The sequence below is a fragment of the Schistocerca nitens genome, chromosome 4 (genome assembly GCF_023898315.1).
Source record: "Schistocerca nitens isolate TAMUIC-IGC-003100 chromosome 4, iqSchNite1.1, whole genome shotgun sequence".
NCBI classification, from domain to species: Eukaryota; Metazoa; Arthropoda; class Insecta; order Orthoptera; family Acrididae; genus Schistocerca; species Schistocerca nitens.
Window position 1 is genome coordinate 700,029,237 of NC_064617.1, and position 21,857 is coordinate 700,051,093.

Sequence of the window (21,857 nt, forward strand, 5' to 3'; positions counted from 1 at the left end):
ACAACCGCAGATTGCTGCTGCCCCCCCCCACTCCCTTTCCGCCAAATCATTTATGTATACAGTGAACAACAGCGGTCCTATCACACTTCCCTGGGGCACTCCTTGTCTCTGATGAACACTTGCCGTCGAGGGCAACATAATTGGTTCTATTATTTAAGAAGACGTCAAGTCACTCACGTACCTGAGAACTTACTCCATACGCTCGTACCTTCGTTAACGGCATGCAATGGGGCACGGTGTCAAATGCTTTATAGAAATCTAAAAATAGGGAATGTGCCTGTTGCCCTTCATCCATACTTCACAGTATATCAGTTGAGAAAAAGACAAGCTGAGTTTCGCAAGAGCGATGCTTTCTAAAACCATGCTGATTCGTGGACATAAGCTTCTCAGTCTCAAAAAAGTTTATTACATTCGAACTGAGAATATATTCAAGTATTCTGCAGCAAACAGAAGTTAGGGATGTTGGTCTGTAATTTTGCGGGTTCGTTCTTTTACCCTTCTTATATACTGGAGTCGCCTGTGCCTTTTTCCAGTCGCTTGGGATGTCATGCTCGGCTAGAGACTCACGGTAAATGGAAGCTAGGTAAGGGGTCAATGCCGTAGAGTACTCTTCGTAAAACCGAACTGGGATGCCATCAGGACCTGGTGATTTATTTGCTTTCAAATCATTCAGTTGTTTCTCTGTCCCAGGGAAGCTTATTATTGTGTCGTCTATACGGAAATTTGTCCGATGATCAAATGACGGTATGTTTGTACGATTCTGCTGTGCGAACGACTTCTTGAACGTGAAGTTTAAAACTTCGACTTCCGTTTTGCTATCTTCAATTACCACTCCAAACTGATCAACAAGGGACTGAATGGAAGCCATAGACCCGCTTAGCGATTTTGCATAAGACCATAATTTCCTCGGGTTCTCTGCCAGATCTTTTGCTAAGTTGTGACGGTATATCTTTTCACAGACGCCCGAATCTCTTCTAGCTTTCGCTTATCGTCATTTGTGCGTCCGCTTTTGAACCGAGAGTACAACAGCCTCTGCTTCCTCAACATTCTCCGAATTTCATTACTAAACCATGGTGGGTGTTTTCCATCCTATATCCACTTACTAGGCTCAAAATTCTCTATGTCACGATTCACAATTTGCTTAATCTTTGCCCATAATCTTAGAGGAACTAAGTGATCCCAATTCACTATCTAAGTGAGATACTAATAACTCCTAGCCTTCTTGACTGATTTATTAATTTTCGTAATCATAGTTGCTATAATGACATGTTCGCTAATCCCCGTTTCTATACTCACACTGTCGATAAAGTCCGGCCTATTTGTAGCTACAAGATCTAAGACATTTCCATTGCATGTGGGCTGACGAGCTAGCTGCTCAAGACAGTTCTCAGAAAACTCGTTCAAAAGTATTTCGCATGATTGTCTGTCTGTAACCCCCAGCAATGAATCCATAGACATTCCAGTCTATAATCGGTAGCCTCCAACTAGTATTGCATGATCTGGTGATTAACGTTCTATTGGCCCTAGACTTTCTTTGAATGATTAGAACTTGGTTGGTTGAGTTGGGGAGAGGAGACCAAACTGCGAGGTCATCGGTCTCATCGGATTAGAGAAGGATGGGGAAGGAAGTCGGCCGTGCCCTTTCCAAGGAACCATCCCGGCATTTGCCTTAAGCGATTTATGCAAATCACGGAAAACCTAAATCAGGATGGCCGGTCGCGGGATTGAACCGTCGTCCTCGCGAATGCGAGTCCAGTGCGCTAACCATTGCGCCACCTCGCTCGGTAATGACTAGAACTGTCACAGCAGAATCGGGTGGAAGGTAAAAACACCAATCAATCACCTTGCTTTCATCTACAACTGTTATACGTGACCAGATAACATGATTGTCCCACTCAACTTCGACCTCACTAGAGACAATATTTTTGTCAAGTGCAAGTACACTCCCCCCCCCCCTCCCTCCCCCATAGTCTTTAATCTGTCCTTCCGATATACGTTCCACTACTCGCTAAATATCTCTGAGTTTTCCACTTTGGGTTTCAGCCATCTCTCAGTCCCAATAAAAATTTGAGTGCGAGTACTTTCCTGGAGAGCAGTAAATCTGGGAACTTCATTACGAATACTTCTACAATTTACTGATAAAATTATGACAGTCGAAGTGTCTATTCTGAAAGCCGTTTGACTCCCGTTGCTACATATCGACTGGCAAGTGTTCGTCAGAGCACCTCAGACCACTGCCTAGCCTAAAACACCTTCATGTGCAGTCTACAAGTACTCTGCTACCTGAGTAGCTGCTTCCTTTGTGTAGTGCATCCCTGACTAATGAAGGGTAGTCCTACAAATCCCCACACGATAACACGGGTCTATAAATCCGCAGTGGAAACCTTCACAGAGTCGACGAAGCCTTTGGTCGAGACCCTCCACTTGGCCGATCATCATCATCACCATCATCAAAAACAACAACAACAACGTCCACTCGCCTCCAAACCAAAGGACCCCGATCAACTCTGGGAACAATGCTGCAAAATTGCGAGCTCTGCTTGCACTGCGCGCGATATCAGCTGTCTTAACCACCTCCGCCAGCCACCGGTACGAACAGGATTGCCTCAGAAGTCATGCGACGGGCGTAGTTGGTGCCGACGTGAGCAACAATTTGCTGATGACTGCATTCTGGATGCTAGATTGCCGCAGGAAAGGCCCCCGCCACATCTTGGGTGATACCCCCCGACAGCCACATCGAGTGCACATTGGCATTCTTTCCAGCCCTGAACGCTGTCTGCCTAAAATCAGTGTTTTGCATAGTGCTTAATGCTTTGAACCTACTCTTATTGTTTGTGCTTTCATTTTTTATTATTCCTGCCATAAAATAAAATCGAAGAAAACCATGTTCCTTACATATAAAATCTTCCATTAATTTCGTCTTTAAAAATTGTTTCACTTGTGAAACCTTCATCTTAGTGTTTTTTTCTGGTTAGTTCCACTTGACCCTTGGCTGAAGAGAGGGTTGAATTATCGCTGGGAGCCCACCCCGCCGACATGTGATGATGGGAGCGGCATAACAATAAAGAAAATAAATCACATTTTTCAGGAATATTTTTATTCGACATGATTAAATAAATTATATATTATTTCCTCAAAGAATGAATTTTAAATTTTGCCACTTCTGTATATTTTCAACACATTGGAAACACTCAGATTTCTCTGATCACTTCACTCCTTCCATTAATACTACAGAAAAACAGTCACGGGACCAGCACTATCCGTATTTGTAATGAGCAGTAAGTATTCAAAGATCCCGCTTCAGCTATTTCAATGGTATCTTCATCCCCTTCATAACTTAAGCATTTCAAAAAGGAAACGCTCGTCCGCCAAACTACCGCCACAGAAGTACCAGTGGATTTTGTATTCTATTAATTTCGCTAGGCCACCAAAGAAATGATCCAATAACCAGTCTTCCTTTGCTTTTCAGTGCGGCTTCCTTGCGATATTTGGAGCATGACGATACCGCTCTCACAGCTAATCGCGTTGTGCTGAATCCGTAATTCGACCTGACATTCTCTCCCAACACAGAAAATACGGAACAGTCGGGCACGTATACATCACAGGAATCAACCAAAAGCTTATCAGTTTTGATTTCCCCACAAACATTTACAATTGTATTAACTGATAACGGGCTACAACAGCATCATTTTTTATCCTTCTTCGACCACAAACACGCGAATATGGCTCATTCCCTTCAAAATCCAAACACTGATGGTGAGTCACTGATTCAGATCACTAGCGAAAAGTACAGGTTTACCGTAACAGTCTTCGGGCGCTGAACTAAAAGGCCAATATAAAACGGTAAATGAGATTTTAGAAAGTTTCTACTGAAATTTATGCATTTTATATAGATCTGAATAAGGTCAGCGACCGTCTTACGAATTTTATACAGAACACACTCTGTTGCTTCATCACGTCTAATACCAATATTTGTTTAGTGACGACGTGTATCGGCAACAAGCTGCTACCATCAAGCTCCCATCTATTAACCATACATTATGATTTCATATGCCAAAGATGGGATGTTTTTATTTTGTTGTGTTTGAAAGTGAAGTTAGGTGGCAACGCTCTGCAGAGAAATGTTTTATGAGTCACGATCAATTTTTTAAAAAAATTTACGTCACATATGTTCAGTGCAAAAATTTATTACTTACGTATGATGTGAGCATGTATTCCAGTTTTTGGCACACAGAGAACCATACGAAAACGATAACATCGCTTGCACTTCCACAGAGCTCCTTTGCTGGAATCAGAGATTTGCTGATAAGATGCTGTACTTGACCACGTGTTGTTATGAACTTTCCAAGCAGATTAAAGTGAGATGTATCGAACCCAGCTTGAAAACTCCGGGTTCTAACCCCAGTCCGACATACAGATTTTTTTCTGCTAGGAATTTTCAAAACGGTGCATACTCGAATCAAAGTGAAAGCTACATTCTGAAAGAATTATATCACACTTGAACTACAGTACGATAGGTATTAGTGCAAAATAAATGCTTTATTCTCCCAGAAAACACAAGAAAATGTATTTCATATCAACACATTTTTGAAGGAAGGGTTCAAGAAATACACAGCTGTCTACTTTGTTACTGAAAACAAGTATCCGACTATGAAGAATGTTTTAAAAAATGACATTATTGCTTTCTATCTTGTCATTCAGGAACTCGTTTCTATATTTTGTGCCATTTATGGATAGGTCAAGTTCTCTATATAAGTTCTTCTGTTATCCTTTGTCTATTTCATGTAATATATGAAGACCGTTTCAATATTCAGGGTGTTACAAAAGGGTACGGCCAAACTTTCAGGAAACATTCCTCACACACAAATAAAAAAAAGATGTTATGTGAACATGTGTCCGGAATCGCTTTATTTCCATGTTCGAGCTCATTTTAGTTTCGTCAGTATGTACTGTACTTCCTCGATTCACCGCCAGTTGGCCCAATTGAAGGAAGGTAATGTTGACTTCGGTGCTTGTGTTGACATGCGACTCATTGCTCTACAGTACTAGCATCAAGCACATCAGTACGTAGCATCAACAGGTTGGTGTTCATCACGAACGTGGTTTTGCAGTCAGTGCAATGTTTACAAATGCGGAGTTGGCAGATGCCCATTTGATGTATGGATTAGCACGGGGCAATAGCCGTGGGGCGGTACGTTTGTATCGAGACAGATTTCCAGAACGAAGGTGTCCCGACAGGAAGACGTTCGAAGCAATTGATCGGCGTCTTAGGGAGCACGGAACATTCCAGCCTATGACTCGCGACTGGGGAAGACCTAGAACTACGAGGACACCTGAAATTGACGAGGCAATTCTTCGTGCAGTTGACGATAACCCTAATGTCAGCGTCAGAGAAGTTGCTGCTGTACAAGGTAACGTTGACCACGTCACTGTAAGGAGAGTGCTACGGGAGAACCAGTTGTTTCCGTACCATGTACAGCGTGTGCAGGCACTACCAGCAGCTGATAGCTGATTGGCCTCCACGGGTACACTTCTGCGAATGGTTCATCCAACAATGTGTCAATCCTCATTTCAGTGCAAATGTTCTCTTTACGGATGAGGCTTCATTCCAACGTGATCAAATTGTAAATTTTCGCAATCAACATGTGTGGGCTGACGAGAATCCGCACGCAATTGTGCAATCACGTGATGAACACAGATTTTCTGTGAACGTTTGGGCAGGCATTGTTGGTGATATCTTGATTGGGCCCCATGTTCTTCCACCTACGCTCATTGGAGCACGTTATCATGATTTCATACGGGATACTCTACCTGTGCTGCTAGAACATGTACCTTTACAAGTACGACACAACATGTGGTTCATGCACGATGGAGCTCCTACACATTTCGGTCGAAGTGTTCGTACGCTCCTCAACAACAGATTCGGTGACCGATGGATTGGTAGAGGCGGACCAATTCCATGGCCTCCACGCTCTCCTGACCTTAACCCTCTTGACTTTCATTTATGGGGGCATTTGAAAGCTCTTGTCTACGCAACCCCGGTACCAAATGTAGAGACTCACGTACTCGTATTGTGGACGGCTGTGATGCAATACGCCATTCTCCAGGGCTGCATCAGCGCATCAGGGATTCCATGCGGCGGAGGGTGGATGCATGTATCCTCGCTAACGGAGGACATTTTGAACATTCCCTGTAACAAAGTGTTTGAAGTCATGCTGGTACGTTCTGTTGCTGTGTGTTTCCATTCCATGATTAATGTGATTCGAAGATAAGTAATAAAATGAGCTCTAACATGGTAAGTAAGCGTTTCCGGACACGTGTCCACATACCATATTTTCTTTCTTTGTGTGTGAGGAATGTTTCCTGAATGTTGGGCGTACCTTTTTGTAACACCCAGTATTTGCTGTCGTGTCAATAACGTGGGTAGCTAATGCTGATTTGAAGTAATTGTTAGTATAGTATGCATTGATGTTTTAACTGTTGCGTTTGTAAACATCTCTGTAAGTTTGGTACTGCAACTCATTTATGTAGTGTTTGACTGGTGTATGTGATGAGCGTATGTGTGTGTGTGTGTGTGTGTGTGTGTGTGTGTGTGTGTGTGTGTGTGTGTTTGTGTGTATATGTCTTATTTGGGAGAGTATGTTGTAGACTATTATGTATTCTGAATATGTGGACTATTTTTACAAGAGCTTATGCATGAGAGGTATACATGTTCTGGGTTTCGTTCCAAAGTTCTGTGTGTCAGTTGTCTTTTTGTCGCCTTTACTTTCTGATGAAAGTAGGTAACAACTTTCTTAGTTCTCATTTTTATTTGTTATCTTCTGTTCTAGGTTTGGAGAAAAATTCGATCTGGTGATAATGGAAATGTTCTTATATTTCTGCTACTTTGGTCTCGTTCATAAACTGGGACATCCACCAGTAGTTGGCTTCCTTTTGGCTCAAATGACTCCACAGATGCATCGCATGGTGGCTAACCCGATTAATCCTGCATATATCCCAAAAGTGATTACTCCCTACACGGATCACATGACGTTTTGGGAAAGAGCTGACAACGCATATCAATTGATGACTGACTATAGGGACGTCGAAAGACTGATAGAATCTCAAGACGAAATAATGAGAACTCACTTCGGAAGTGAAGTTTCTAGCATCGCTGTATTACAATATAATACAAGCCTATTGCTTGCAAGTGGTCATTTCTCTTCCAGCTATCCGTATCCAATACAACCTAATGTGATACAGATGAAACTTCCTGGCAGATTAAAACTGTGTGCCCGACCGAGACTCGAACTCGGGACCTTTGCCTTTCGCGGGCAAGTGCTCTACCATCTGAGCTACCGAAGCACGACTCACGCCCGGTACTCACAGCTTTACATCTGCCAGTATCTCGTCTCCTACCTTCCAAACTTTGCAGAAGCTCTTCTGCGAACCATGCAGAACTAGCACTCCTGAAAGAAAGGATATAGCGGAGACATGGCTTAGCCACAGCCTGGGGGATGTTTCCAGAATGAGATTTTCACTCTGCAGCGGAGTGTGCGCTGATATGAAACTTCCTGGCAGATTAAAACTGTGTGCCCGACCGAGACTCGAACTCGGGACCTTTGCCTTTCGCGGGCAAGTGCTCTACCATCTGAGCTACCGAAGCACGACTCACGCCCGGTACTCACAGCTTTACATCTGCCAGTATCTCGTCTCCTACCTTCCAAACTTTACAGAAGCTCTTCTGCGAACCATGCAGAACTAGCACTCCTGAAAGAAAGGATATAGCGGAGACATGGCTTAGCCACAGCCTGGGGGATGTTTCCAGAATGAGATTTTCACTCTGCAGCGGAGTGTGCGCTGATATGAAACTTCCTGGCAGATTAAAACTGTGTGAAAGAAAGGATATAGCGGAGACATGGCTTAGCCACAGGAGTGCTAGTTCTGCATGGTTCGCAGAAGAGCTTCTGTAAAGTTTGGAAGGTAGGAGACGAAATACTGGCAGATGTAAAGCTGTGAGTACCGGGCGTGAGTCGTGCTTCGGTAGCTCAGATGGTAGAGCACTTGCCCGCGAAAGGCAAAGGTCCCGAGTTCGAGTCTCGGTCGGGCACACAGTTTTAATCTGCCAGGAAGTTTCATATCAGCGCACACTCCGCTGCAGAGTGAAAATCTCATTCTGATACAGATGACTGTACTTCATATTAAGGGACCCCAAAAACCACTCCCTCAGGTATGTGTTACAATAGCTCATTCTAGAACGAATATACAGGATGACTCAAAAGAATGGGAAATTTTGGAATGTAGATTAATGAATGAGCAAAAATACTTTATACATATTTATTTACGTCAGAGTACAAAACTGAGTATGCCACAAGCATTTTTGTTTCTTCAACATCACATCCGACATATGAGCTGCCCCTCGGCGCGCGCATTCCTGAACGTTATGCACAGCTCCAGCTAACATTTCATTGGGATCCTGGAGATTTTCTCTGGTATTCTTGCTTTAAGTTCTTCGGTGGTATCAGGTCGAGTGCAGTAAACAGCGTTCTTAAAGTGGTCCCACGAGAATTTTGCTGAGATGAGCAGCGAAAATTCTGTCTATTGACAAAGCCAGTGAGGTGAGAGTGAGCTTCGTACGACATCCACATGTTGTTAATGAAACTGTCATCATCGTGCACTTTTGCTAACAAGCGTTCAGCGTATTCCAGGATGAATTTTCACTCTACAGCGGAGTGTGCGCTGATATGAAACTTCCTGTCAGATTAAAACTGTGTGCCGGACCGAGACTCGAACTCGAACTGGTTCCGAATTCGAGTCTCGGTCCGGTACACAGTTTTAATCTGACAATAAGTTTCCTTCAGCATACTGATTACGCATTAGCAGATCGTTAGGTTGCAGTTGCTCAACGAACTGCAGCTTGTACGGATGGAACTTTAAATCCACTTTCAGTGTTCGTTGAACAGTCTCCCTGCAGATTGCTTCTTCAATGCAGAACCCGTTGTTTCAAAATTGCGGACCGAGGTAACGACTGCGTGCGCGGAGGGAAAAAAATGGCTCTGAGCACTATGGGACTCAACTGCTGTGGTCATAAGTCCCCTAGAACTTAGAACTACTTAAACCTAACTAACCTAAGGACATCACACACATCCATGCCCGAGGCAGGATTCGAACCTGCGACCGTAGCGATGGTGCGGTTCCAGACTGTAGCGCCTTTAACCGCTCGGCCACTCCGACCGGCATGCGCGGAGGGAACATGACCGTGCAGTCCGATGTTGAAATGACGCCGAAACTCTCTACGCGCGGCCTCCACACTTCCATTCTTGTAATAGGCTTTTGGCGTAAAGGCAAGCTACACACCGTTCCATTACTCTATGTCTACTGTTTCCTGAACGGCAACACAGTGCGAGCCGCATTCTGGATGTCATTCGGCACCACCTACCTCGCAGCGTTGCCACAAGATGTTCCAAAATTTCCCATTCTTTTGAGTCACCTTATATGATGTGCCACCAATAGTGTGAGACGTGACTATCATTTTAGGAGATACAATCTTTCCTGAACGGTGCGAAACACGGATTCATATACACTCCTGGAAATTGAAATAAGAACACCGTGAATTCATTGTCCCAGGAAGGGGAAACTTTATTGACACATTCCTGGGGTCAGATACATCACATGATCACACTGACAGAACCACAGGCACATAGACACAGGCAACAGAGCATGCACAATGTCGGCACTAGTACAGTGTATATCCACCTTTCGCAGCAATGCAGGCTGCTATTCTCCCATGGAGACGATCGAGGAGATGCTGGATGTAGTCCTGTGGAACGGCTTGCCATGCCATTTCCACCTGGCGCCTCAGTTGGACCAGCGTTCGTGCTGGACGTGCAGACCGCGTGAGACGACGCTTCATCCAGTCCCAAACATGCTCAATGGGGGACAGATCCGGAGATCTTGCTGGCCAGGGTAGTTGACTTACACCTTCTAGAGCACGTTGGGTGGCACGGGATACATGCGGACGTGCATTGTCCTGTTGGAACAGCAAGTTCCCTTGCCGGTCTAGGAATGGTAGAACGATGGGTTCGATGACGGTTTGGATGTACCGTGCACTATTCAGTGTCCCCTCGACGATCACCAGTGGTGTACGGCCAGTGTAGGAGATCGCTCCCCACACCATGATGCCGGGTGTTGGCCCTGTGTGCCTCGGTCGTATGCAGTCCTGATTGTGGCGCTCACCTGCACGGCGCCAAACACGCATACGACCATCATTGGCACCAAGGCAGAAGCGACTCTCATCGCTGAAGACGACACGTCTCCATTCGTCCCTCCATTCACGCCTGTCGCGACACCACTGGAGGCGGGCTGCACGATGTTGGGGCGTGAGCGGAAGACGGCCTAACGGTGTGCGGGACCGTAGCCCAGCTTCATGGAGACGGTTGCGAATGGTCCTCGCCGATACCCCAGGAGCAACAGTGTCCCTAATTTGCTGGGAAGTGGCGGTGCGGTCCCCTACGGCACTGCGTAGGATCCTACGGTCTTGGCGTGCATCCGTGCGTCGCTGCGGTCCGGTCCCAGGTCGACGGGCACGTGCACCTTCCGCCGACCACTGGCGACAACATCGATGTACTGTGGAGACCTCACGCCCCACGTGTTGAGCAATTCGGCGGTACGTCCACCCGGCCTCCCGCATGCCCACTATACGCCCTCGCTCAAAGTCCGTCAACTGCACATACGGTTCACGTCCACGCTGTCGTGGCATGCTACCAGTGTTAAAGACTGCGATGGAGCTCCGTATGCCACGGCAAACTGGCTGACACTGACGGCGGCGGTGCACAAATGCTGCGCAGCTAGCGCCATTCGACGGCCAACACCGCGGTTCCTGGTGAGTCCGCTGTGCCGTGCGTGTGATCATTGCTTGTACAGCCCTCTCGCAGTGTCCGGAGCAAGTATGGTGGGTCTGACACACCGGTGTCAATGTGTTCTTTTTTCCATTTCCAGGAGTGTACTTCAGTCTTGGTTCCAACGTAAAAAGCAGCAGCCTTCCTGTGTTCACACGACAAGCCCTCATGGATGCTTTTGCCGAATTGCCGCAAAGGGTGCTCTGGAAATTCGAGGAAGCCTCCCTACCAGGGAAGCCAAGCAATGTCATGATTGCAAAGTGGCTACCTCAAGAAGAAGTTTTGGGTAAGTGGTTCCATTATTCCAATATTTTTTAATTTTCACCAGTGTTCACGAAATTATGACACTAAAGAGGAAAATGTCATTAACTTTAGGCGACAGTACGGTTACTGACCGTTCTCCTGTCCGGTAAGTCCCCATTCCACGATCCCAGTAGTTGGTGAGGTATGGTCTCGAGGATCGCTGCTTCCTTTGACCTTTCACCAAATGGTCAACGGACACGATGTCATCGATCTAACCGCCAATAACAGAAGCGACACTCATCGCTGAACGCCAAAGAACACCATTTTATATCCAATTTGGCTCTGGTGTTGCACCATGCAAGTGACTTTTGTCTATGGTATAGTGTCAGCAGTAAGTGGCTCGAGACGCTCAATATATCAGCCCAGCTTCCAGCTATCTGTGCCAGCTTGTTCATCGTGACATTCTGTCTGTAACCTCTGCTGGGAATTCAGCTGTTGTCAGAGCAAGTCGAACAGTTCTGGAAAGATCCAGGCATACTCTACCTGTCACACCACTGTTATGAGTCCATCTCGTCACCATTCATTCAGCAGTGATTGCTCTACAGTCAGCCTGCAATGCTACCGGCGGCCGGTAACAGTTCGACGAATGGAGATTAATAGTCATTTGTGGTCTGTTCATTGCTGCCTTATCTCCATGATGATGAGGTCCCATACTCCGAGGAGCGTAGGGGACGATGCGGGAGACCCGCACCGCTTTACTAGGCAAGGTGGTTTGCCATTGCCTTCCTCCGACCGTAATGGGGATAAATTACGATGATGAAAACGACACAACAACACCCAGTCATCACGAGGCAGAAGAAAATCCTTACCCCGCCGGGAATCGAAACCGGGACCCCAAATGCTGGAAGCGGAAACGCTACCGCAAGACCACGCACTGCAGACGTATCTCCACAGCATGAGTACATGACCGTAAGTTTGTATAGGATCTTTCATATATTACGCAATTTTTTTAAAATGTACTAATGAAATATAAAGTAACAAAATTCATCTCGAGTGAAAAGGCAATTACTGATAGCCCTCGATGAGATATGTCCATTCAGTGCGACAAATATTTCTAAGTCACCAATTGGTACACATCAAAATATGGAGTCCCGAGCTGGTGCACATCGAAATGTTTAGAAATCCCGAGAAAAACTTAACCTCAAGCGACTCTCTCGCCGCGCAAATCTTAACAGAACCAACCCAACGATCAATTGACGAAGACCATGAGCCCTGCTGACTACCTATTTAAAACTTGGCCATGTGACCAACTGCTCTACTCAGTGTAGCAACTTACAACTTGAACACCATTCATAAGATTACATATAGTATAACAATTATCCATCTCAAATATGTATAACACATACTTTTAGTTGATTTACCGACTGATATTGCATTATACAAGTTTAAAAAAAATTATTGAGTGTCATGTAATATTTTGTCTAATGTAATATCTTGTGTAGACACCTTTTATTAACCTGACACGTTTCATATCATTACGAAGTGTCGTATTCATGATCTATGGAACAAGTACTAATCTAATCTAATCTAATCTACATAGCTAACTAACTGGACTTACATAAACATCACAAACAGAACTGCATCAGCCTGGTTAAACGAACGACTTTATTCAGCTTGGTGATGCATTCCTACGTCGTTGAAATTACAACTTACAAACATTACATCTAAGACTGGAAAAAATAGTATGAACACTTGTGTAACAGTAGTACCCAAAGGAAATCTGTCATATATTCCAGCCCCCTTGTGTTGAATCGTGATAATTGACGGGTAAGAATGCACTCACACCTCTATATGATAGCGGACATATGCAGAACATATATAGGAGTTAAAAGTTTGCTATGCATGCTTTCCAAGGTTCCAAAAGAGGCACGACTGTTAGGGCCCGATTTGAAAAAGCCTTAGTACCGAAAATGGCAGCCCTTATTGGTGTCGACAGAAGTACCGTTTCGATTGCAAGGACAGCCTATATTAGACATCTCTCAAGCACAAATATGACCAAAACTTGAAGTGAATTACGGTCAGAAACTGCAAAACAGCAGCGCTCCAAATAAAACTGCCTGTAGATGTGCATTCATTTCAGTTGTTATCGCGACTGAATTCATCATGCGCTTTGTGGCGTAAGCTACGTGCCACAAACATTCACGGTAGAGTGGCTGTTTCAAAAACATAAATTGCACAATATTTTACCTTGAAAAAACTTCGAAATTGGTATCGAGAGGGTACAAATTGAACACGACATTAATGGGAGAATGTCATCTGGTCAGATGAATCGTCGCCCACAATATATCCAACCAGTGGACATATTTACTTTTGGAGAATGCCTATTATTTGATTGTCCCCTCTTAATAAGAAACATGTCGGTGATTCAGTGATGCTGTAAGGTGTGAAGCTGCACAGTGACTTTATTGGTCTACATTAGCTGGTGACAGAGTGGGGTTATGGAAATTAAACTGAGGCCCCTCTTAATTGAACGCAGCAAATTTTGCTCCTCAGTGAACTACCTGTACTTCAAGAGAATAATGCTGTCATTCTCGTAGCTGGAACTGTCCTAGACTTATTTAGTTCACACGATAACGAAATAAAGCGCGTTGTGTGACTCCGTCAATCCTCTGATATGATTATAACTGAATGTTGCTGAGACATTTTGGAGCACAAAGTGGATAGTTTATTTACTCATCCAAGAATATTTATTTAATCAGCAAACTTCCTGCAGAAGTGAGTTAGTATGCCTCGGAGCGTGTGCATGAGTTGTTCGTATCACACAGAATAAAAGATGTTATTCATTCCAAAAGAGGATCAACAGCCTCCTCATAAACATTTTGTATTTTTCTCAATTATTCATGCTGTTTTGACCAACCCCTGTAAATACAACCATACGTTTGTAATTTAAATTCAGTTACTGTTTTAGGAGGAGCTGACACATGGAATTTATCCCGTCTTTTTTAATCAACATGTACAGTCGATATGTTACCTGTGAATGGCTGCAATTGTTTTCTTAACTGGGCTATGCTGACGTGAAATTGGAGATCTTCCACCAGGTTATAGATACCAGTTGACTGATCAGAAATGCAACTGTTGAGAGCGGTGACGAATCGATTTCTTTGGCATTCATACAACACAGTCACCCATCATGACATCTGAAACCAAACTGATAATCAGGAAGGGTTATGGGCCTTTGTCGTTCGTGAGACCTGCTTCTTCGAATTTCGTTGTCATCTGAATCATTCGACGATTCGAGAAGCCCGAAATTTTGTAACAATTTTCATGTAATCGTTTTCTTTCGTTTACTGTGGTTTTGCTCTCATGCATTGAGCAATTTTATATTTCTCCACTGTTACGAATGAACGTTAACATATATGTTATTCGCGGGCTCTTGAATATTCTCCTCCCCAGCACTGCTTCGTTGAAAGTGGGTGTACTCCACTTGGTGCTATTCACTAAGATCAGCTAGTAGTGTTGCAAAGTGGCAGTCATCGTTGAATACGCTTTTTGACTTCAGTTTCGTGCACATTATTGAACATGGCTACGCATTAAACGATTTCGATTTCGATAAAAGCATTCGACAGTTGTGTGCGAGGCACACAGGTTAGCTCTTCTGAATCTTATGTTTTTATTCTACACAAAAGAGCCAACACTTTTTCCCTGCGCGCCACTTCTTACATTGAGGCAATCTAGGAGCTTGGATTTACCGCTCCCAGTACACTTCTTTATTAGGGGCCACAAAAAAGTCTACAGTTGTTACCACCCTTCTCCACTACACTTCTCAAGGGTCAAAATGTTAATGACAGTGTTGCTGACTTCTTACCACAAAAAATACGAGTATTTTAAATCTAGGTGCTTTCTGAAACTCCAGATTTTTATATGCTTATCACGAATAAGAACAGACTGGATTCTTTCAGCTTAATAAGTAGTTAAACATTTTTACCTGGAGTTTTGTGATTTTCTATTATGAACCTGTACCACTGGCACATTTTTCTTCGAAATTCTATTGCAGCTCACCCAAACATCCGCCTGTTCATCACTCAGGGTGGACTTCAAAGTTTCAACAAGACTTCATACTACGGTGTCCCTCTCGTCGGAGTTCCCTTCCTTGGAGATCAGCAGTACAACGTAGCTAAAATGCTCAGATCAGGAATTGGAGTCAAAATAGACTTCTGGGCCATTACTAAGGATTCTATGTTGGACGCCCTGCGGAAAGTTCTGGAAGATCCGAGGTAAGTCACTACGTGTTCCATGAAGTGAATTCTGTCCTAACCAGCTGAAATAGATATACGTATCTAGTATCATGTTTGCATATGATCTGATGATTTGGGGGAATAAGGAAGAGGAAGTCCAAGAGCAGTTGGACGTATGGGAACGAACAGTACAAGAATATGGGACGAAATTTAGCATAAGTAAGAGTGAGATGATTATCACAAGAAAGAAGGAGAGAGGAACAACTGGAATAACAATTGGTGGGGAACGATTGAGGAGAGTGGAGAGTTTCAAGTACCTAGGAAGCCTGATACAGGAAGATGGAGAAAACGACAGAGAAATAAACGAGCGGGGGAGAAAAGGAGAACGGCCGGAGTGGCCGTGCGGTTCTAGGCGCTACAGTCTGGAACCGGGCGACCGCTACGGTCGCAGGTTCGAATCCTGCTCGGGCATGGATGTGTGTGATGTCCTTAGGTTAGTTAGGTTTAAGTAGTTCTATGTTCTAGGCGACTGATGACCTCAGAAGTTAAGTCGCATAGTGCTCAGAGCCAGCCAGAAAAGCAGAAGCATGGCGGAAGAGTGTCAGAAGCCTGATATGGAGCAAGTATGTACCCCAAATCAGTAAAAAGGTTATATACCGGTCATACTATGTCCCGATCCTGACATATGCATCAGAAACCTGGGTTATGAAAGGAAGAGAGAAAAGCAAAGTACAAGCTAGTGAGGTGAAATTCTTGAGAAACAGTATTGGAATGACATAGACAGATTAGAAATAAGAGGATCATGGAGTTCGTGGAAGTGGAACCATTACAGGAGGAGATAGAGAAATCAAGGCTGAGATGGTATGGACACGTTAAGAGAATGGAGAAGAAGAGGATACCCAGGGGGATACACGAGATGAAACTGGAAGAAAAGAGACCGAGAGACATATAGCTTAAAGGAGTAGAGGAATGCGTCCAGAAAAAAGGAGAAGACTGGACCAAGGTGAAGACAGAGAGATGGTGGCAAGACAGAAGACGACGGAGAGGCCTATGTTCCATACAGGCCCTGCCAGAGGTTGGAAACGGTCCAAGATGATGATGATGATGATGATCTAGTAGCGTGCAGCACCCATTTACCCTCTAATGAAGCCGATGATGCACCGGGCATGGACTCAACGAGACGCGTTACGGACGTATCGCAATCTATGACCACTCATCTGTCGCCCAGAATTCGAGGTCTGCGCGGGTAAGAAAAACAGTATAGCCCTTCATTGCTAAGTCCCTTATCCGCAATCATAAGTCCCTTAACAGCATCCGCAAGTCTTTTATTCGCATGCACATCTGTACTTGTGGATGACAACTTTTGTCAATAAGTGTAATCCGATCTGTATGCCTGAGCTCTGAGGGCAGGCTTGCACTTGGCCTGAGTTTTCGTAAAACCGTAGAGCCCGATCATGACAACATTTTAATACAACATAGCATTTCATTTTCTTGATAGTTCCAAAGGTTACAGCCATCTGTCGTGCTACACTTCTCAATGCAATAAGCAATTGGCACTTGTAAATATATTTAAGAAAAATTTTGAGAGCTTCACTGATTTTAAACTGTGCATTATTTGGGTCATATTTGAAGCAACAACTAAAGTCAGGACAGAAACGAAAGTTCCAGACGATGGAGTGTCCTACAACCGCCTTCTACATCTACATCTACATCTACATGATTACTCTGCAATTCACATTTAAGTGCTTGGCAGAGGGTTCATCGAACCACCATCATACTATCTCTCTACCATTCCACTCCCGAACAGCGCGCGGGAAAAACGAACACTTAAACCTTTCTGCTCGAGCTCCGATTTCTCTTATTTTATTTTGATGATCATTCCTACCTATGTAGGTTGGGCTCAACAAAATATTTTCGCATTCGGAAGAGAAAGTTGGTGACTGAAACTTTGTAAATAGATTTCACCGCGACAAAAAACGTCTTTGCTTTAATGACTTCCATCCCAACTCGCGTATCATATCTGCCACACTCTCTCCCCTATTACCAGATAATACAAAACGAGCTGCCTTTTTTGCAGCCTTTCGATGTCCTCCGTCAATCCCACCTGGTAAGGATCCCACACCGTGCAGCAATATTGTAACAGAGGACGAACGAGTGTAGTGTAAGCTGTCTCTTTAGTGGACTTGTTGCATCTTCTAAGTGTCCTGCCAATGAAACGCAACCTTTGGATCGCCTTCTCCACAATATTATGTATGTGGTCTTTCCAACTGAAGTTGTTCGTAATTTTAACACCCAGGTACTTAGTTGAATTGACAGCCTTGAGAATTGTACTATTTATCGAGTAATCGAATTCCAACGGATTTCTTTTGGAACTCAAGCGGATCACTTCACACTTTTCGTTATTTAGCGTCAACTGCCACCTGCCACACCATACAGCAATCTTTTCTAAATCGCTTTGCAACTGATACTGGTCTTCGGATGACCTTACTAGACGGTAAATTACAGCATCATCTGCGAACAACCTAAGAGAACTGCTCAGATTGTCACCCAGGTCATTTATATACAGTAGATCAGGAACAGCAGAGGTCCCAGGACGCTTCCCTGGTGAACACCTGATATCACTTCAATTTTACTCGATGATTTGCGGTCTATTACTACGAACTGCGACCTTCATGACAGGAAATCAGGAATCCAGTCGCACAACTAATACGATACCCCATAGGCCCACAGCTTGATTAGAAGTCGCTTGTGAGGAATGGTGTCAAAAGCCCTCCGGAAATCCAGAAACACAGAATCAACCTGAGATCCCCTGTCGATAGCGGCCATTACTTCGTGCAAATAAAGAGCTAGCTGCGTTGCACAAGAACGATGTTTCCTCAAACCATGCTGATTACGTATCAATAGATCGTTCCCTTCGAGGTGATTCATAATGTTTGAATACAATATATGCTCCAAAACCCTACTGCAAACTGACGTCAATGATATAGGTCTGTAGTTCGATGGATTACCCCTACTACCCTTCTTAAACACTGGTGCGACCTGCGCAATTTTCCAATCTGTAGGTACAGATCTATCGGTGAGCGAGCGGTTGCATATGATTGCTAAGTAGGGAGCTATTGTATCAGCGTAATCTCTTCATGTCACTTTGTTGCAGCTTTTGGTAGTGGCATAAGGTATAGCTGTTACCGCAAAACAAGTAGGAGTGACTCGGGCACGACAGCTGTATGGAACGGTGGAATAGGATTTATTTGTAACTGTGAGGAAAAAGAAAAGAAAACTATATCGTCATCTTTATTCTTTGCAGATATCAACAACGCGTCTACCATGCCCAGCACACTATGTATTACAGTCAACATAGTGGAACTCAACCCCGAACATGCAATAATAGTGATCTAAAAAAAAATTACACTCTAAGACAAAAAAAAAAAAAACGAGACTTCACGAAGGAATTATCCGAATGGGACGGAAATTGGTGGATGTGATGTACATATACAGACAAATAGATATTACAGGTGATCAAAGCAATAACGCGTTGGTCCACCTCTGACCCTTATGCAAGCTGTTATTCGGCTTGGCGGTGACTGACAGAGTTGTTGGATGTCCTCTTGAGGGAAATCGTATCAAATTCTGATCAACTGGCGCGTTAGATCGTCCAAATCCCAAGCTGGTTGGAGGGCCCTGCCATAATGCTCCAAACGTTCTGCTTGCCTTCGTGATTTTCAAACCCCACCTTGGCCAGCAAGGTCTCCAGATCTCTCCCAATTGAGAAAGTTTGGAGCGTTATGGGCAGGCCCCTCCAACTATCTCGGAATTTAGCAAAATAATGCCCGCCCGCACACAACGGAAGTTTCTACTACTAGCCTTCGTGTTTCCCAAACCCTGCCTTGGCCAGCAAGGTCGCCGTATCCCTCTTCAATTGAGAACGTTTGGAGTGTTATGGGTAGGCCCCTCCAACCATCTCGGGATTTTGACGATCTCCCGCGTCGATTGGACAGAATTTGGCGCCTATCTATCAGGAGGACATCCAACAATTCTATCAAACAATATCAAGACGCAAGAGGTGGAGCAATGTGTTGTTGACTTGCTCAATTTGTTAGGCACTTTCTATTGAATAAATTATCAAACTTTTCTGAAACTGTTGCTTGTTTGTACACGTACATCACAGCTACCGATTTCCGTTCCATTCAGATAATTCCTTTGTGGTGTCTTTTTTTGAGTCTGAGATTGTACTAAACTCGTTCAAATGTGTGTGAATTCGTAATGGAGCAAACTGCTGAGGTCATCGTTCCCTAGACTTACACACTATTTACACTAACTTATGCTAAGAACAACACACACACCCATGTCCGAGGGAGGAATCGAACCTCCAGCGGGAGGGGCCGCGCAATTCGTGACATGGCGCCACTAACCGCACGGCCACTTCTCACGACGAGAGTATACTAATGTAGTTCGTATTGTATCATTAACAATGTCCGTTAACTTTTATCCGAATGTAATTATTACTGCGAATTTCCACATCCCCACAGACCTCCACATATAATTCAAGAGTACTGATAGGAGCAGGTTTCACGGTGTGCACATCTCGTCTGGTAACGTCCATTATGTGCCCAGTACTGGCGTGAGGGCCTAATGGCCTGTCCAGGCAAAGTGGCCCACCTCCACCGTCGACCGGGCCGCTGCACGGTGCTCGCCATACAGAGCGCGTATCTGGCGCCGCGGCCACTGCCCGCCGTCGCGGCGAACTGGTTATTTCGAGACAAATACATCGCGTCCTCGCACAGTGCATAATATACGAGGCGTGTTTTTTAAATAAGTACCGTTTTGCCACACCACGGCCGCAGCGCTGCGGTCGACGCTCTGCGCATGCGCACTGCGTACCTACACCTGTTGTCTACGCACTGACGCCATTACAGTCTGATTCTTCCTTGTCTATGTTGTGTACTGAGTGTCTGATGCCACCGATAATCGTGAGTCCCACCGACTGTGAAGTAAGGGCTGTTATAAGATTTCTTAGTGCTAAAGGCCTAAAAGCGATCGATATTCATCATGAGATCTGTGCAGTTTACGGAGAAAACATTAGGAGTGATGGAATGGTAAGAAAGTGGGTGAGAGCATTTAAAGATGGCCGCACAAATGTGCATGATGCACAACGGAGTGGGCGTCCTTCAGTCGTTAATGAAAGTTTGGTGCAGGAAGTCGACAATAAGTTGAGAGAAAACAGACGCTTTACAATTTCCTCCTTGCAGAATGACTTTCCTAATGTTTCACGTAGTGTTTTGTATGGCACTGTGACCGACCACTTGAATTACCGAAAATTGTGCGCACTCTGGGTACCGAAAATGTTGACGCCTGTGCACAAAACTAAACGTTTAGACAGTGCATTGTCTTTCCTTGAGCGGTACCACAATGACGGTGATGATTTCTTAAGCCAAATTGTTATGAGCGATGAAACATGGGTGGCCTACGTCACGCTAGAATCAAAGCAACAGTCCATGGAATGGCGGCATTCAGATTCACCCAGAAAAGTGAAGTTTAAGCAAACAATTTCCGCCCGGAAAATCATGTACACAGTTTTTTGGGACAGAAAAGGAGTATTGCTTGTGGAATTTCTGCTTCATAATGAGACAATCAATGCAGCAGCTTACTGTAAGACATTGCACAATCTACGCCGTTCAGTGGCAAGTTGAGCAAGGGCATCGTTTTGCTGGAAGACAATGCCCATCTGCATGTGGCGAATCAGACCAAAAATCTCATCACATCTTTTCGATGGGAAACTATAGATCATTCTCCATACAGCCCTGATCTTGCGCCCAGTGACTACCATCTGTTCCTGCACCTGAAGAAACACCTGGGCAGTCAGCGTCTTCAAGATGATGACGAAGTCAAAACAGAGGTGATGCAGTGGTTAACAAGTCAGGTGGCAGACTTCTATGAGGAGGGTATTCAAAAACTGGTACAACGTTATGACAAGTGCCTCAATATTTACAGAAATTATGCAGAAAAGTAGATTAAGGTACAGGCTTTCATGTAAAAATAAAATTATTGAGCTACTGATTCTCACCACATCTTTTTTTAATTTCAAAATGGCACTTACTTAAAAACACACCTCGTAGCATGATGAGTCACGAGACCACTCATATTTCATGTACAGTTTAACATATCGAAATGTAGTTTTTGGCAAATAATAACAAGCAAATGGACTAATAGAAAGAGTTGAAAACAAGTAAGTCGTCAGGATGGAATCCCAATCTGTTTCACAGAGAATTCTTCGCCCTTAGCTCCATCCTTAGCTTCTATTTATCGTGAATCTCTTGCTCAGTGGGAAATCCCAAGTGACTGAAAAAGAAAGCGCAGATGACTCCCGTATATAAGAAAAACAGGCATGCAATATTACATACTAATACCGTTAAAGTCAGTCATCATCATCATCATTTACCTTTCAGCGTTCAGTCTGCAGCATAGTCCCCCTTATAAAATTTCTCCATGATCCCCTGTTCAGTGC

General features: G+C 44.3%; 1 protein-coding gene across 1 annotated transcript in view; it reads left to right on the top strand.

The window, feature by feature from the left end:
• The first annotated feature begins 3,722 nt into the window (after nt 1–3,722).
• The window catches only part of LOC126252511 (UDP-glycosyltransferase UGT5-like), a 29,397-nt gene continuing 11,262 nt past the window's right edge, over nt 3,723–21,857 (top strand). Inside the window, exons 1-3 of the mRNA XM_049953407.1 lie at nt 3,723–3,756; nt 10,978–11,163; nt 15,175–15,394. Coding sequence (XP_049809364.1) covers nt 3,723–3,756; nt 10,978–11,163; nt 15,175–15,394 — 440 coding nt within the window. The remainder of the gene's footprint in view (nt 3,757–10,977; nt 11,164–15,174; nt 15,395–21,857) is intronic.